At 43.9% G+C, this 15,369-nt stretch overlaps 1 protein-coding gene across 2 annotated transcripts in view; it reads right to left on the reverse strand.

The window, feature by feature from the left end:
• The window catches only part of LOC144937854 (collagen alpha-1(XI) chain-like), a 165,442-nt gene that overhangs the window by 18,874 nt on the left and 131,199 nt on the right, over nt 1-15,369 (reverse strand). For both annotated transcript variants that reach the window (XM_078865375.1, XM_078865374.1), the window contains 8 exons: nt 14,762-14,815; nt 12,622-12,729; nt 9,818-9,871; nt 9,319-9,372; nt 6,698-6,805; nt 2,098-2,151; nt 1,253-1,288; nt 1,010-1,063 (listed from right to left, as the gene is read on the reverse strand). In XM_078865375.1, the coding sequence (XP_078721501.1) occupies nt 1,010-1,063; nt 1,253-1,288; nt 2,098-2,151; nt 6,698-6,805; nt 9,319-9,372; nt 9,818-9,871; nt 12,622-12,729; nt 14,762-14,815 (522 nt within the window). The remainder of the gene's footprint in view (nt 1-1,009; nt 1,064-1,252; nt 1,289-2,097; nt 2,152-6,697; nt 6,806-9,318; nt 9,373-9,817; nt 9,872-12,621; nt 12,730-14,761; nt 14,816-15,369) is intronic.

Consider the following 15,369-nt stretch of genomic DNA (forward strand, 5'->3'; position numbering starts at 1 on the left):
TGGCAATCCAACCAAACTGTCAGCATCATTGTCTAGGTATGAAAAGGCCAAGAGCTGTGTACAAGTTAGAAAAGGTGGTACCATAATTTCTCTATCAGCGATACCATCTTAAACGTTCAACACCAAAAAAATAAAAAAAATTATTGAAAGTGTCCCCTCCGATTAAAAAAGCAGTGGGAAAAATAAGCTGCTCAACATATGAATTCCCACTCTAAATGTTTAAGTCTAAGTTTTGTACGAATTGCTTATCTACAATAAAGTTGTTTAAATTTGTTTCGATTTTAATAGCTTCTGTGCAATATCACCTTTTATACAATCTGTCTTACATCCTTCACCTCTTCTTTTCCCGTCTCTCTTTCTCTCCATATATATGGTGATTGGTGGACATTAAGGAGACAGGGCATGAGTGAGGGCATCTATTGCATGGCAGTTGTGTTCCCAACGGAGTTCAGCTCCTTGCATCGCCCTTCTTATAGCCAGGTGAGAAAGAGCTCTGTGACGGATTGTTATTCTATCACAGAGATGCAGGCAAAATGAAACGGTATTATTTGTCTGGCGTCCTACTTGTACTGAAATAAACATTTCGGGTGAGGCCACGTAATGCTCTGGCCACATTTCTGTTTTAAGTTAACAACATTAAGGTGTCATGTATAAAAGCTTTAAAGCTTTAAATTCGCCAATTATAATTGTATCAAATCTGACTTCCCAGATTTGATTCGGATAAATGCACCACTTGTGATAGGGATGTGATTTTATAGAATTTGGGGTGGATGGGTGGGTTGATGGCTGGGTGGGTGACTGGCTGGGTGGGTGGGTGGCTGGGTGGGTGGGTGGCTAGCTGGGTCGGTGGCTGGGTAGGTGGCTGGCTGGCTGGCTGGGTGGCTAGCTGGGTGGGTGGCTGGGTGGGTGGGTGGCTGGCTGGCTGGGTGGCTAGCTGGGTGGCTGGGTGGGTGGGTGGCTGGCTGGGTGGCTTGGTGGGTGGGTGGGTGGCTGGGTACAGTGCACTTACAGGAGGGCCAGGGGTGCCTGGGGGTCCCATATCTCCCTTGGGTCCTCCAGGGCCCTGTCATGACAGAGACACAGAGAGAGAGAGAGATGCACACACACGCACGCACAATCTCACAAGGGGCATCGCCAATAAGAAAGAAATTCCATTAACGCAAGTCAAGCTTTCCAACCGACAGCAGCAGGCTTGTGTAAATAAAAACAAGCTCGTCAATTGCAGTGCTTTATTGGCAAAATGAGCAATTACCATGGAACCTTTTGATCCCTTGGGGCCTTGGGGACCCTGTGTGGAGAAGTAGTCGAGTGGTGGTTAGCGCTTGCCATCACATTTTATCACTCACACTGTGCAACATGCACACTTTGCTCAACACTTAATACACATTTCTGTGAGTATTGTCTTAGCATTATCCACGACTCATTATGTAAATTAGAAGGCGACAAATATGCATAATACATCTGAATATATATTATAATTATTGTAGATTAATTTATTTAACAATCATTTGATTTTCGAATTGTAACATTTTTAAGGACACTTTCGGACTTTGTTTCAGATTTTCAGATAATTTGTGTGATGTGATGTGAATAAAAGTGACCTTAACCAATGCAATGTGACACCACCTTTGGTAGAAAATAACACGGATGCGACATAGTACGACATCATTTGTCGTGATGTCATACTTTGCGATTAAATGGAACAAAGAATGTTAAAGGTTCATAATGATGTTGTATAAAAGCCTGCCTTCGGTATCAAATCAAACATTGTGAACACGTAATTAATATACAAAGAAGGCGTTCATATAAATGTTGTCCATCTTAAATTACATGCTTTATCCCTGCTTGTCATGCACGTTCACTTAATACATTTACAAAACTCTGCAATTAAACATTACGTAACCATAATCCCAGATTGTCTGATGAGCTCGCAATTAGATATGATGACATTTTAAAATGCAATCGAGGTCATTTCAGTTATTTACGCAGGTGGAAACGTGAACGTTTTAAATGTGCAGTGATTTAACTCTTAATGATTATTATTATTTTGTCAAGATGAAAACAATAAATGATGCAATTAAAGGTTATGCAACTCACTGGGAGACCAGGAGGACCAGCTGGTCCATAAGGGCCAGACGGCCCAGTGATGCCCTGTTGGAAAAAAAAGAGCAAACGTTATTCATAGGTTTTTTTTTTTTTACACCTCCCAGGGACATTGCCTAGATAGCACACCAGACTTGCAACCTGGAGGCTGCCAGTTGGCTTTGTTCGATCTCCAGGCATGGCAGTGGAAACAATGGTACAATATTCTTATATCACTACACTGTTATACTGATAGGAACCAGCTGGTTCCACCAGCCCACAGGGGATTATTGTGTCCGTCCGTCCGTCCGTCGTGCATCCTTATAAAACTCAACGTTTAACCTACTCACGCCGGCTTGTGCCCGCCCTCACAGTCGGCCATATTTTCGGAATACACCACGCCGCCGTTGACCCTGGCCATTGACCGAGCAACCCAACGTTCCTACCAGCTCCCTCCACATGAATGTGTTACACCCGCCCAAAACACTGACTCTGTCCACCCAGCAGTTAGTTGATCGACAGGTTACAGTCTGGCCAATCAATACAAGATTTGGGGGCGCCACAGTGGCGAGATGTTAACTACCTCGCCTGGTATACAGGAGGTTGTGGGTTCGATCCTGACCCTGACGCCTGTATATTTGGAGTTTGCATGCTCTCCCCGTAGTCGCGTTCTTTTTATATTGTGTCCTTCAGTTTTTCCCTGCACATTTAGGAACGTGCGTTCATAGTATTTGGCTAATCTCTCACATTAACATAGCCACTTCCGTGCCCTCGTCGAGGAGGCCGCTCTCCTGCTATCTTACAGTTGCAACGCTAATTTATCACATTAACATCACTAGCACCGGCCACTTCTTTATGACCCTTGGGCTACACCCATTTCAAACCTTTTACAAACAGTCTGCCTCAGCAGCAGACCATGCGTTCCCACCTGATGACGGACGCTTGTGTTGCACCCGAAACGTCGTGATTTATTTTATACCCACGTGACTTTTCCGAAAGAACCAAAGAGTATTTGGCTGCCACTGGTACCTCATTTGCCAGTAAAAAAGATGATAATTGTTTTTTTTACCCTTTTATCTGGCAACAAAACTGACACCTTTTTTTACGAGGAGTCATGTTTGCATAGATCACAATACCTGCAGTCATAATGCAAACAAAAACATAACTCTAGTCTCACATGTGAGACTAGGCTCTAAGGAAAGCTGTCTCGGGTGTGGACTAATCAACTTCAAGGACAGTGCATACATTATCAGAGTTATGTTTTTTGTTTGCATTATGGCTGCAGGTATTGTGGTCTATGCAAACATGACTCCTCGAAAAAAAGGTGTCAGTTTTGTTGCCAGATACAAGGGTAAAAAACAATTATCAGTATTTGGCTGCTTTGAATTTCCACGTGATAAGCCACTTCGTTGAGTTATGTGGCCAGGTCGCTTCTGAAAAAGAGCTAACTAGCAAAATGGGCCTCACCTGTCCCACTGTGCTAGTTGGTGGCACGAGGAAGCAATTGTAGGGCCACACCTTCACCTTTTACGCTTGGCAATCCGCTAACTTGATCTTTCACAATAAAAACACAACGTAACGCAGGAGTGGAGGTGGTACGGGAGGATGGAGGACAAAGCCTTATAGAAACTATATAAAGTACTCTTAGATATTTGTGTTCCTGTTGTGATGATGCTGATCACTATGTTTTCATATGGCCAACGAAGAGTAACTATTCCATTTTAAAAATAACTCAACACATTTAAAAAAAAAATATTTGATGTGTTCTGAACAAGGGTCATGGCCAGAAATGTTGCCTTTTATACAATTGTTTTCTTCTTAAAGCCGCATTGTTACTGAATAATGTGTGGCATTTTGTTGTTGTTGTTGTGTGTGTACTTGTGTACCATGTGTCCAATGCGGCATCACCGAATAATGTTTTTATTTTATTCCAGATTCAGTCGTGCAAAGTGCCGTGTTTATCTTTTGCCCTTCAAACTGGTACACAGCAGAATTCCCTTAACTAACAGTGACATTTAATAATGTGCTGGGAAGAGAGAACCTGGGAGATGTAATTAAGGTCTCTGCTGGACAATTTATCAGTGAGTGGGGGGTCTTTTATGCCCATCAGCATAAATAACATTTAAAAAGGCAATATGCAATTACTGACGTAAATGCGACACTGATCTTATCTCCTGCCATTGCCACACTTGATACGACATTAACTTTAACGCTCAGTGACCCAATTCCGATTACATCTTCTTTTTATTTTTAATTTAACAGCACTTTATCAACAACGATACTTTGCCGTGCTGGTTAGAGCGGCTTGGTGAACGAGGGTGGCGCTGGGGGGGGGGAGGGAAGACTGGTTCAGGTATCACTCTCTGCTGACGTTCAGCTTGAGGCCGGCAATTCCAACTGGAGGAGCCACTGGGTTGGCAGTGCAGTGCGCTAAGTGCTCCGCCGCCACTATCGCATTTCAGACTGTCACGTAAAATGCGAGCACGCACACGCGCGGCCCATTCGTCACTCCGCTGCTGGATGAGTGGCCGCCCCAGGCCGTACATGCAGTCAGGGGTACTCGACTAGAATTTACCTCGCTGGTCGGTTGATGAATATAGGGGGGGGGGGTGGTGGGAGGGACGGGTGAGTATGGACTTTGCTGTGTTGTTCTCTTAATTCTAGATTTGAAGCTTTCGTGACTGCAAGGATTCATATTCTTAGGTTTTTTAGGTAAAGTCACGTAGGTAAAATTTTTTAATAAATAAAAGTAAAATAAAAAATAAAATAAAAATCACGACGTTTCGGAGGCAACACAAGCTTCCGTCTTCAGGTGTTCCCTTAATGCCCAGAGAACGCCTACTACACCGGCCTTATGTGCACGGTGGGCACCCATCCAAGCACTATGCTGGCACGAACCGGGCTCAAGTCTGCTTACTTCCTGAGGTCCAACAAGATGGAGAACATTCCGGGTGCCTTGGTCATTGAGCAAAAACCATCATACAAACTCCGGTCTTCCTCGCAGCAGCTTTTGGCTGGCCATCGAACAAGGACGGTCACCACATCGCGTGGCACTTTCAGATGCGCTGCTGTCGTCGTCTGGAATGCTCTTCCTCCCGATATTAGGAAGCCACTGAAGCTATGCAAATTTGAAATCTAGGTTGAGAACTCATTAGAACGCTTTTTGTGTTTAGTTTGTTGTCCTTCCCCCGCACCTCCATTTAGCATGGTTGGCTGTGTACGGTATGAAAGAAATTCAACATATGTACACATACAATGGAAACGTTTTCACAAAATGTTTGCCATGAACAAATCGTTGCCCCGGAGAAAAGGCTTCAGATTTGCACAAACTGACACAAATGTAGATATTTAACAGTGCAGTTGTTTAGGGTAATTTGCGACAGCGAGTCGACATTGGAGTGAGGTCCTCCCTGCACCGTGTGGAAGATGATGCCTTCAAACCTGAAATGTCTCCAAGTACTCGAATTGCAGTAATGGCCTTTTGGGAAAATTAATTTGCAAATCACACAAGGCGGCACTCATTGTAAAAATTAATAAGACACGTTCTTAAGTCAAGACACCACTTAATATATATGATTTATCTTGGTATTATTTCTAAGAAAAAATAGGATCACGCACAATTAAATGCGTCATATTTTAAGTCTGGTGTCTCATAAATGCGTGATGAAAAAAATCACTTGTGTCGTCTCAGAACCAATCTTATCCATAACCACCCACTGATGAGTAAGATTTGTTACCCAGGTTATATTGTAAGAAGGCCTTAAATACAAAGTCAAAGTGAGTTCCTGCTGTAATGAGCATTGAGTCATCGATGCTCATCTTTTGTTTATAGCCCTGCAGAGCCAGTGGCAAAGAAAAATCCTACTATGGCAGGGGTTTAGATGATTAGAAACAGAAGATTTATTTATACTGGAGGAATCCGATGAGCCATACGGCGCATTTTCACAGACGTCCAGTAGTTTCACAAATGTCTAATAGACAACCACTGTTATCCATTGACCTCCTCACAAAGTGGTACTTTATTTTTATTTTATACTCAGTGCACATAGACACACACCCTCCGCTTCACAGTGCCTTATTCAAGACCCTGTGATGTCATCCGAAAGAGAGAAGGCTACGTGTGCCGGCATGACGGTCCAACTTTGCAAAATTCGATGAATCGCTCGCAAATTATTTGACCCGGGGGGGGGGATGGGGGGGGGGAAGAAATGCCACGTACACGCAGGCTAACATCCACTTGCAGGCCAGTGCTTCGTTCGTCTTTGCCGCACAGGGACAGCTGCCACTGGGTGTTCTCTTGGATTAGACTACAGCAGGAGAAGTGGAATAGTTGAGATGAGATGTTGTCGTTAGGCACACTGAGCTGCTGAGCCATTTAAGCATCCTGTTAATGAAAATCGTAAATCCTCAAACCTAATTCCACGAATAAGTGATTCACGTATGGGGGAGGGGGAACCTAGAGTGCCCAGCGAAAATCCACGCAATAAGAGAAACTAACGCCCAAACTTCTGCACAGCTAGAATCAACGCAACAGACAGCATAGCCACATGGAGTTGAGACAGAAACATTGTGTAAATATAGGCAATGAATTCAAATATCTTGTGAGAATCCGTACTTGGTCACCCTTTGGCCCGAAGGATCCCGAGGGACCTGGGAGGCCACGGTCCCCCTTTTCTCCCTGCTCTCCGGGAGGCCCGATCAGGCCAATGAGGCCCGGGTGGCCCTGCAGACAGACGGGACAGCCACAGCGATATTGCAATGCCCGCGATACAAAAAAAAAAGAGATTTCTATTTAGTTTACATATGAAAGCAGTCCATGTGTATTTACACATGAAAGTTATTCATTTAGTAAATGCATATATATATACACGTCTATACATCAATCAGTTTATGTTCCATAGTGTATTTAATTAATGCAAAAAAGGTACATTTGCACGGATGTTTTATTTATATTTGCAAGGACTTGCAATCCAGAGATTGCTAGTTCGGTTCCATCTCCCGACGCAGCAATAATAATAACCTCTATTTGACAATACGCCTTTCATGTTGAATTATTTCAGAGCACTGAGGCATAAATATGAAACTACATTCACAAGTATAGATACAATCTAAGCAGCAGTTGAACCAAAGGTCTACATTTCTTTAACCCCCCCCCCATTCCGCCCTCTTTTGTCCACCCAGCAGCGTAAATACGATATGAGGACCGCATTTAGTCGTTCGGCATGATGCGTGTGGTGGGGTAAAGTGTGGGTAATCCTTCCGAAATGTTTAGCTTGAGCGTCCTCTGTGTTATAGAGGAGGCCAAAATGCCCTCTGGATAGGGCTCTTGAGAGCTCCCTCGTGTGGAGGTCGCTTCTGCCAGCAGTGGTGTGAGCAAGCAATTGCAGGGCTGCACCTTTACTCATATTTAAGGGGTGATACAAAAACAAATTCTCCCGTGGATTTGAATTGCAGTGGGAAATCGGTAGCTTCCTAGAGATTTTTACGACTAACACCTCGAGCAAAAAAGTGTTACATTTCTCAGGATTACACGGTGTTATATTTCATTTCTGAGGATTTAGCGTAAATACGTTCTGCCATCACGACGGTAAAATAAAACCCTTGTATTTAAGCGTAATACAAAACAATGAATATCCAAGAAGTGCAACCAGCATGCGGAACTGACAAATGAAGCATTCGGTAGCTTTAAAAGTGACACGGCTGTTACACCGTTACGCCGCGGATAAAGCAAAGTGCGAGTGAGCACCGTGCCCTTGACGTCCATATTCAATATATGTCTATGCATTTTGGTAATTTTCACCGAAATTTGTCACGTCACGTCATGGGATGACAAATCCATTCGGAAATCGCGCCGACCGGTGTAACCATTCTGCGTAAGTGAACGGCCCCCGTGGATATGGAGATCCCTTCCAATCACATCTGTTCCACACGGTAGGGAGCAGCACTTCCCCACCTGTTCTGCATACGAGAACATTTCTCTTTACATGATAGTCAAACGTTTTTTTTTCTAATAACCCAGAGCCGCTGTTTATCCGAACATTTAATCTGATGGGTTTTTTTTTTCTTCACAGCAGCCATTGGTGGCCAGACAGAGAATGACAATTTTCTAACCCGCCCCGACTGGACATCTGTGAAAAAATATCTTCATAGCTCATCTGATTCCTCCAGGAAAAATATAGATTCTGATTCTGAACTAACTATACTGAACGGCCTCGTTGACTCACAGGTGATTGCCTGGATTCGAATCCAGAATCTTAAGAGTTTGTATTTGAGGTGGCAGTACTGCCTTTGAGGTCAACATGTGGGGTTAAATGCTCCCACCCTGTCCACTCACCACAGTTGGTCAAACAGGAGGTCGCGTGTGATTGGATTCTAAGTGTGGATACTCCCACCTCTACAAAAAATATCCGACCAGTGTGAAAGAGTAGGCCAAAATGCCCTCTTAGAGGGGCGCCCTTGGGCTCCCTGGGCCTTTCCGCCAGCAGCTGTGCAGCAAAAAAGAGCAGGGCTGCACTGTTACTGCCATCTCAGGCTGCAGCAAGCGCCCATAAGTGTCCCCAAAGTTTCTCGTAGCAGTTAATGGAACGGCAGCATTGACCTGAAATCCAATTCACCGGCGAGAGGCCACCTCTTCAGACGCAACGTCGCGTTCGTCTGCGCGCGTGCCAACTCCCAAAAAGGGCGCACAAGGGCAAAGGGAAGCCAAATGTGGCAGGTGGTTAAACACAGCCAACCAATCAACCCCTGCAACTGCTGCCCCCCACCCCTCTCCCCACTCCTCCTCCTCCCCTCCTGCGTTGGCAGAGCTCACGCACGGAACATGTGGCCGTGCAGGGCTCCAGGATGTGGATCGCGATGAGTTTGAGCTTTCATTGGTTTATTGTGTGTGTATATTTTATTATTTAGATAAATGGGTGAGTTTGATAGAAGATGGGTCCAGATTGCATGCTTGCTGGAGGCTAGGAAACTCACAAGCGCTTGCATTTCACCCTGCAGCCCTGCGGTGCTTTGCGTGTCCTCTTTGAATATTTGATGTTGGAAATGTAATGCACTGAGATGGCTTCAACCCCAGTACATTTGCGTACTCTACAGTTACTTTGATGACCGAATTGATGTTCTGAATCACCTGCCCCCTACCATTATGAAAATGAGATACAATGAACGTTTGGGCAAATGTGGAAAAAAAAATCGTTTTTGTTCAATGAGTAATAGTTGTGTATTTCAGATGAAGCCTACCTTGTCTCCTTTCGGACCAGGATCTCCCTTCAACCCAGGCAAACCCGGAGGTCCCTAAAGCGAGAAACAGATTAGCTGAATATTTTTGTTCCACAAATTAATTTGCATAATATCCGTCGTTCGTAATAATCACACATTTTAAGTTGAACAATTATCCACGACCATGTCTCAGGTGTCCCTGAATGCTGCCATTTAATCCACTGTGTTGTTCTTAAGAAACCGCACACACGTCTATATATAATATGAAAATGGTATTATAAAAATATACATTTAATATATTGTTATAATGGGTTGTTTTATATACTTCCAAAACAGGTGTGTTGGTAATAGTTTGAAGTATCTTTCAGAGTGCATGCACATTTATATGACAAAATATACATCTTTAAACATTTATGTCATTGCCCTTACAGTCTAACGTCATGCAAAGTGTATATATAAAAATATCGCCAAGGCAAAGTTGGTCCTAATTAGTCCCAGTGAAAGTAACTAGTGGACTTACCATGGGTCCAGGAGGGCCAACCTCCCCAGGAGATCCTGGCATACCTTGATCACCCTGGGGGTGAGATAGAAACACGGGTTCATTTCAACTATCCTGAGAACAAGAATTGGAATACGTGACAGAGCCGTGTGCCCGCTGCAGCACCAACATTTTGGAGCGACCTTGTTTCCTCCCTTAACCTTGTAAGTCTCCCTTGGAAAAATATCCTTCAGCAGCAGACGTGTGCCGGATACGGCAGCCACATTCGCAAATCTGATCCGTAACTATGAACCTGACCCATTTATAAATCGTTCAATTTAAAGTGCAATCTCATCAATGGACTTTGTTGTTGTCTTGGTTTGGTCTGGGACTGGTGTTGTTGTTTTGCTGCCTTGCCCAAGCTTGCATTTGGTGTTGACAAATCGGCAGGAATTAAGTACTTGAGAAATGTGTACTTCGATACGTAATTTATATTTTAGATTTAGATTTTTTGCTAGCGACTTGCTTACCTTTTCTGGACATCTGTGAAAAAAGAGCTTCATAGCTCATCGGATTCCTCTTCCAGTGTAAATATTCTGATGGTTCACAGCTTTCTTTAGTCTCAAAACGGTGCTGGCGTCCTCTGGTCTAGCACCGTTTTGAGACTAAAGAAAACTGTCTCTGGTGTGGACCAATCAGTTTAAAAGACAATGCATATATTATCGGAGTATGTTCTTTGTTTGCATTCTGACCACAAGTATTGTGGTTAATGCAGACATCATTCCTTGTAAAAGGTTTCAGTTTGGTGTTTTAACATCTTAACACCTGTTTGTTGCCAGAAAAAAGTGGAAAACCTATTCTCAGTTTATTTACTATTTTATGTCCGTTTAAATTATTTTATTTTTGTACATGTATCTGACCTTTCTGCGTAACTGCCTATACCTCAGTAACAAGTCTATGTGACGTGGCACTGTCTGTTTTGGTCCTTGTAAACTCTAGTTATTGCAGCAATTATCTCAGTTCTTGGATGGCAGAACCTCTGGCAGTGTTGTCTATTTCAATTTTGTGTGCATTTGTCCTGCTGACTGGGTTTCCAATTGATTATTTTAAAATTCAAACGAATGTAGCACAGATACAAATGTATATATGTTCTTCGGAAAAAAAAAAACCCAATGTATATCTCACTCAACGTCCATGAATGAAGGTGTTCATCAAGCGACGTTATTCATCCTATGTATTATTGTAAAACCTAGCAACAAGACAGCTGTACGCATCGCATACATACCTGTACATTGTCAGTGTCAATTGAGATGGAGTGTCTAATTTGATTTGACATCAAAACATGAGCGATCGTTTGCTCACTCCTAAATGCAGCACTTGTAGTGGGGTGAACATATTCTACCCTCGAATATAGCAATTAGCGCAGCAAAATACATTGTTGTACTGTACCATGATCTAACGTCTATAGTCCCCACCTTTACCAAACCCGCGTTTACAATCCAGATAAAGTATGGATCATATAACCCTACATGGGGAGGCCTTTTCATCCAGCAGTGGATAAATGAAAGGGCTGAACAGTACCTATGTATATGGCATCGATGGGAGGGAAAGGGAAGGGGGGTTGCCCAACAGACATTCCAGATCATCGATTATCTCAATTGAATTTAGCGTGGAAACAGACGTGGGGCTGCATTCCACTTCGGGTTGAGCTGCAGCGCTTGCACTGGGAGAGCTGCCCTGAGGATCCATGGATGGGACCTGTGACCCTTTGCCAAATGGGTGCACGCGTGCATAGTCTAAGGGGCCCTAATCGGATTCCAAAGAATCAATTTCCCACCCTTTCCGTGTAAACCTGATTTGTTCCTTTTGGCTCGATATCGGCCGCATGTAAATGCTGCACGTGCAATCTCTGGATTCAAGAGCATCGGTTCCAAGGGGATCGATGCCCTGTGTGTGCAAACATTACACATGCCCTCTGCTGCCAGCGAAAGTGCTCTATTGTCCTCTGTAAAGGGGGGGGGGGGGGGTAAGCGGAGAAGCAAATATTAATAACTGGGGAATGGGGATTTGTGTGTGTTTGATGGAAAACCTGAGAATAATTTACTTATACCAGAGTGGTAAGAGACACGCCAATATAAACGTTTATATCGCTCGTGTCAAGTGGTACCACGTGAATGCATCAGTTTTGTTTGTACGTATGTTGAACTTCTTTTGCGCCGTACGTAGCCAACCGTGCTAATCGGAGGTGCGTCAGACCTCGGAAGCTAAGCAGGTTTATGCCTGGTTTACACTTTGATGGGAGACTTCCTGGGAACACCAGGTGCTGTAGGTTTGGTGTGCGTGATAGCCAGGAGACGATGGAACAGCAATGGATTCTTGAATATGTGTTACGCTTTGAGTGTGAACCCCCTTGAATCTGTAGGGGATTTTCCTCTGGGTAGTCCTGGCTACTTCCCACATGAAGCCAAAGGCTCATTAACGGCACTTGCCAAACAACCCAATGCAGCAGGGACCCCTCCTGACAGGAGTCTTGAGACTCGGCGAGGCTCTCCCTAGGTAATTGGAATTATTTTTACTCCAACAGCGCATGCGTGCGATGCAACTTGACGTTGTGCTTGCCTTGCTTTGAGTTTCCATCCGAAACATCACTTTGTAACTTTTTTTACTCCGTTATTGTAAACAGCTGTTTGGCCAGGAACATCATTTTGACGCTTTTGTGTTGTCCATATCTTTTTTTTTCATAACATGGTCGTCATATAATATGGTCGCTGTCCATATTAAATTTTTTTAAAGGTGGCAACCCTAGTAGGGCCCATATAGTCGGCACAAGCGCGGTGGTCACTCACCACAGATCCTGGGATGCCGCGCAGTCCCTCCGATCCAGGTTTTCCCGGAAGCCCCTGGGCACCGACCGGGCCTGTTTTTCCGGCTGGCCCTTCCATCCCTTGGTCGCCCTTAAAAGAGGGAGATGGCATTCACCAAGACGAATAGAGACAAGGCTTTATTTTTTTTATATATTAACATTTTTTCATAATAAAGGTTTTTTGGTTAGATCGCGTAAGTATAAATGTGTCGTAACCATCCACCAAACGACTGCCAGTAACGTTTGTCGCATAAACAACGCGCCAATAGCTCGGATGCTCCACTGCTGAGATTGGTCCTAATGAATGCAACCATTGAGTATGGTATGAGACTCGGATTTATTAACACGATCGCATTTCACAAAACACCGACGTATATACCCCCGAAGGACGTGATGACACACAAGGAGGTATGTCAATGGACAAATCGACCATTCATTTTATCGGCCATCAAAGAAGACCACCTTGAAAATGGCTGGGCCACGTGCATTCACCGCATCGGTGAATGCAGCAAGTGCCTATGTGGGTCCCAGGAAGTGGTAAATGGAGATGAGAATGACCGTTGATGAGCTGTAACCAAAACAGTGCAGTCGGATGTAGCAAACTACAGGTGTTACTGATAAAGCGAGAACGCGTGACAAGTGGGAGGCATTGGGTTGCATGATTTGTCAGTGACATTACACGGACCAAGTGGCTAACAATTCACAGATTGTTGCACCATTCGGCTGTGTTCAGAGGATTTTTAGATGTTAGTGATAATGTGGGCATAGTTTAGGCCTCTTTAAGGTGAAAGTTTAAGCGACACATGCACTCCACGTAACACAAACATTTATACAGCCACAACATAATATAAATACGTACGATAGGGCCAAGCTATCATTACAAATTACTTTTAAATGCATAGTTCTCACTCACATATTAGAAATTTCACTCGAACAAAAAATTCATTATTATTATTATAAACTTACCAGGCCCAGGCTTCAAACTCCAGCTAATCCCACCCACCCCAGACCCAAAGAGCACATTTGAAAGGAACTTCCGGTTCGACATGCCTCAGGAATTGCTTTTTCCATCTTATGTCCCTGACATCGGGCCTTGTTTCGTGATCTAGCCAAGGAAATGCCCTCACTTTGCTCAATAATTACTTACCACTGTTCCCCAGCGGCATTTAATCACGCTGATGTGGCACCTCCTATGTCATCACTTAATTGAGTTTGAAAGTCGGCCACCATGTATCATGGCACGCGGTTTAAGGGACCCCATGTGAACCCAGCCTAAAATTTTAAACATGGAGGCGGCCCATCGGGGTGAAAATGACGATTGAATAAAGATGCGGATGACAGCAGGACAGAGTGCTTTCGGAAAGCCGATTTTATCAATGACAAGCGGCATGCCAATGTGCCTGAAGAGGTTACGTTCAGGTTGCCAGACAGGACGTATGGATCGGAAATGCGAACTCGGTGACGAATGTGAACAAAACAGCTGCTCGGAATTTACAATGAGAGACGGGAGGAGGAGCGCGTGGATGAGGAAACAAAACACAAATCAGAGATATCGACTTTAAAAGCAGTGAATGGGCTTGGCCAGGACAACAACAACAACAATGCATGTAAATATGGAGTCGGAATGCAATGCACATTGACCCATGGACAAGGTGATATCATGGCGGCCAAAGAACACATTTGAGAGTAACCCTGTGGAGATGGAGCAACAGGAGCAGATCGAGTTCAGGAGTGAGATGGATCGTGAAACACGACAACGGTGCGGAGAGGCCTCCATCCAGCAGTGGATAGACCATGGCCGACGATGATGGTGATGAATATAATGATAATTAAATGTTACATAGCATCATTCATGTATTTGCATCCCACAATGCTGCACATCAATGAGCCAGTCCCTTAAACAGATGTTACAAAAACAAAACCGTACTACTTAACAAATCAAAACTATATATATTGATACAAAAATAACAAGAAAAAAATACACATAACACGAAAATTACCATCAGAGAGAAAAATTAAGAAAACTAAATAAATCCGTTTGGTCTTTATAATACACAGTAGTATACAATTCGAGATGAAAATGGCTTAATCTCCTCAATCACGGAGTGAAGGCGGGTCATTACCTTTGCTCCCTTCTCTCCCTGTCTTCCTTCCGGTCCTCGTTGTCCAGCTTGCCCCTGAAGCGATCAAGTGACATCGTCGCTATACAACGTGGCATGGGTTATACAACAGCCACGGAGCGACGAGTCGGTTCGATCACAGGTCAACAAACAGAATGCTGCAACTGTGTATTTCACTGCATTTGTGTTTCGTTGGAATGCTTTTATTGGGCAAGGTCAAACAATGACGGGCAAGGTCAAACAATGATGAGATGTAAATATGCTAATGCGAGAGAAACAATATGTTTGTGCGAGAAAGGGATCTTCTTTTTCATGGTATTTAACATTGTAACGTTATATAATGTTGTTTTAAATAATAAATGGAGGTTGTGGTGGCACTGTGGCTGGTTACATTGTAGAATTGCCACCTGTGGTGGTTTAATCAGGATCACCCTCATTTTAATTCTACTTTCCTGGGAAACATGTACATTTTCCGAGAACGTTCAAAGTCTCCGTTTTTGTCAGTTGCGTAATAACAACAAGGCAATGCATGTGCATGCAGTTCTCCCCTCGTGCTATGTCCCGTGCTATGAACCCAATGACCCCAGTTCATTTCCCGCCCGTGACGAACG

The sequence above is a fragment of the Lampetra fluviatilis genome, chromosome 20, assembly GCF_964198595.1.
Source record: "Lampetra fluviatilis chromosome 20, kcLamFluv1.1, whole genome shotgun sequence".
Classification (NCBI taxonomy): domain Eukaryota; kingdom Metazoa; phylum Chordata; class Hyperoartia; order Petromyzontiformes; family Petromyzontidae; genus Lampetra; species Lampetra fluviatilis.